The sequence below is a fragment of the Otolemur garnettii genome, unplaced genomic scaffold, assembly GCF_000181295.1.
Source record: "Otolemur garnettii isolate 467f Iridium unplaced genomic scaffold, OtoGar3 scaffold00112, whole genome shotgun sequence".
Taxonomy (NCBI): domain Eukaryota; kingdom Metazoa; phylum Chordata; class Mammalia; order Primates; family Galagidae; genus Otolemur; species Otolemur garnettii.
The window spans coordinates 4,810,959-4,811,441 of NW_003852507.1; the positions used below are offsets into that span (position 1 = coordinate 4,810,959).

The 483-nt window shown below is 54.2% G+C and overlaps 1 protein-coding gene across 2 annotated transcripts in view; it reads right to left on the reverse strand.

Annotated features, from left to right (window-relative positions):
• Nucleotides 1–483, reverse strand: part of ASIC2 (acid sensing ion channel subunit 2) — a 1,089,542-nt gene that overhangs the window by 5,299 nt on the left and 1,083,760 nt on the right. For both annotated transcript variants that reach the window (XM_012809736.2, XM_003797192.1), the window contains exon 8: nucleotides 198–277. In XM_012809736.2, the coding sequence (XP_012665190.1) occupies nucleotides 198–277 (80 nt within the window). The remainder of the gene's footprint in view (nucleotides 1–197; nucleotides 278–483) is intronic.

Here is a 483-nt window from a genome sequence, read left to right on the forward strand (position 1 = left end):
TTTATCTCGCATCCAACTTCCCTAAGACTCCCCTGGCCCCAGGCCTAGGATTTGGTGATCAATGATATGGGTGGACAGGAGAAAGCAGGCCCTGGGTGGAGAGAGGCCACCATCTCTTTTCTACCACAGTTCCCAACATGGGGCAGGACAAGGGCACCAGCCTGTGGTCTTTCCCTGTGAACAGCCCCAGATCTTACCTCATAGATATAATCAAAGAGCTCTAGTATTGTGAGGATACTAGCACCAATAAACAATCCCATCTGACCACCAATATCACCTGGAGAGAGAGGAAGAAGACCAAAGAGATTGTCTTACTCACACAGGGTTCCACTGAAGAGGCCACAGTGGACCCCAGACCTACTGAAGCGTCCCCTCCACAGGAAGCCTGGGCCTTGCCGCATGGAGGCCGGGCCTCCGGCAGCCCCCTCCCTCACTGCATGGCTCTGAGACCAGTGGGGGGTGAGGGCTAACCTGATTGCTTAT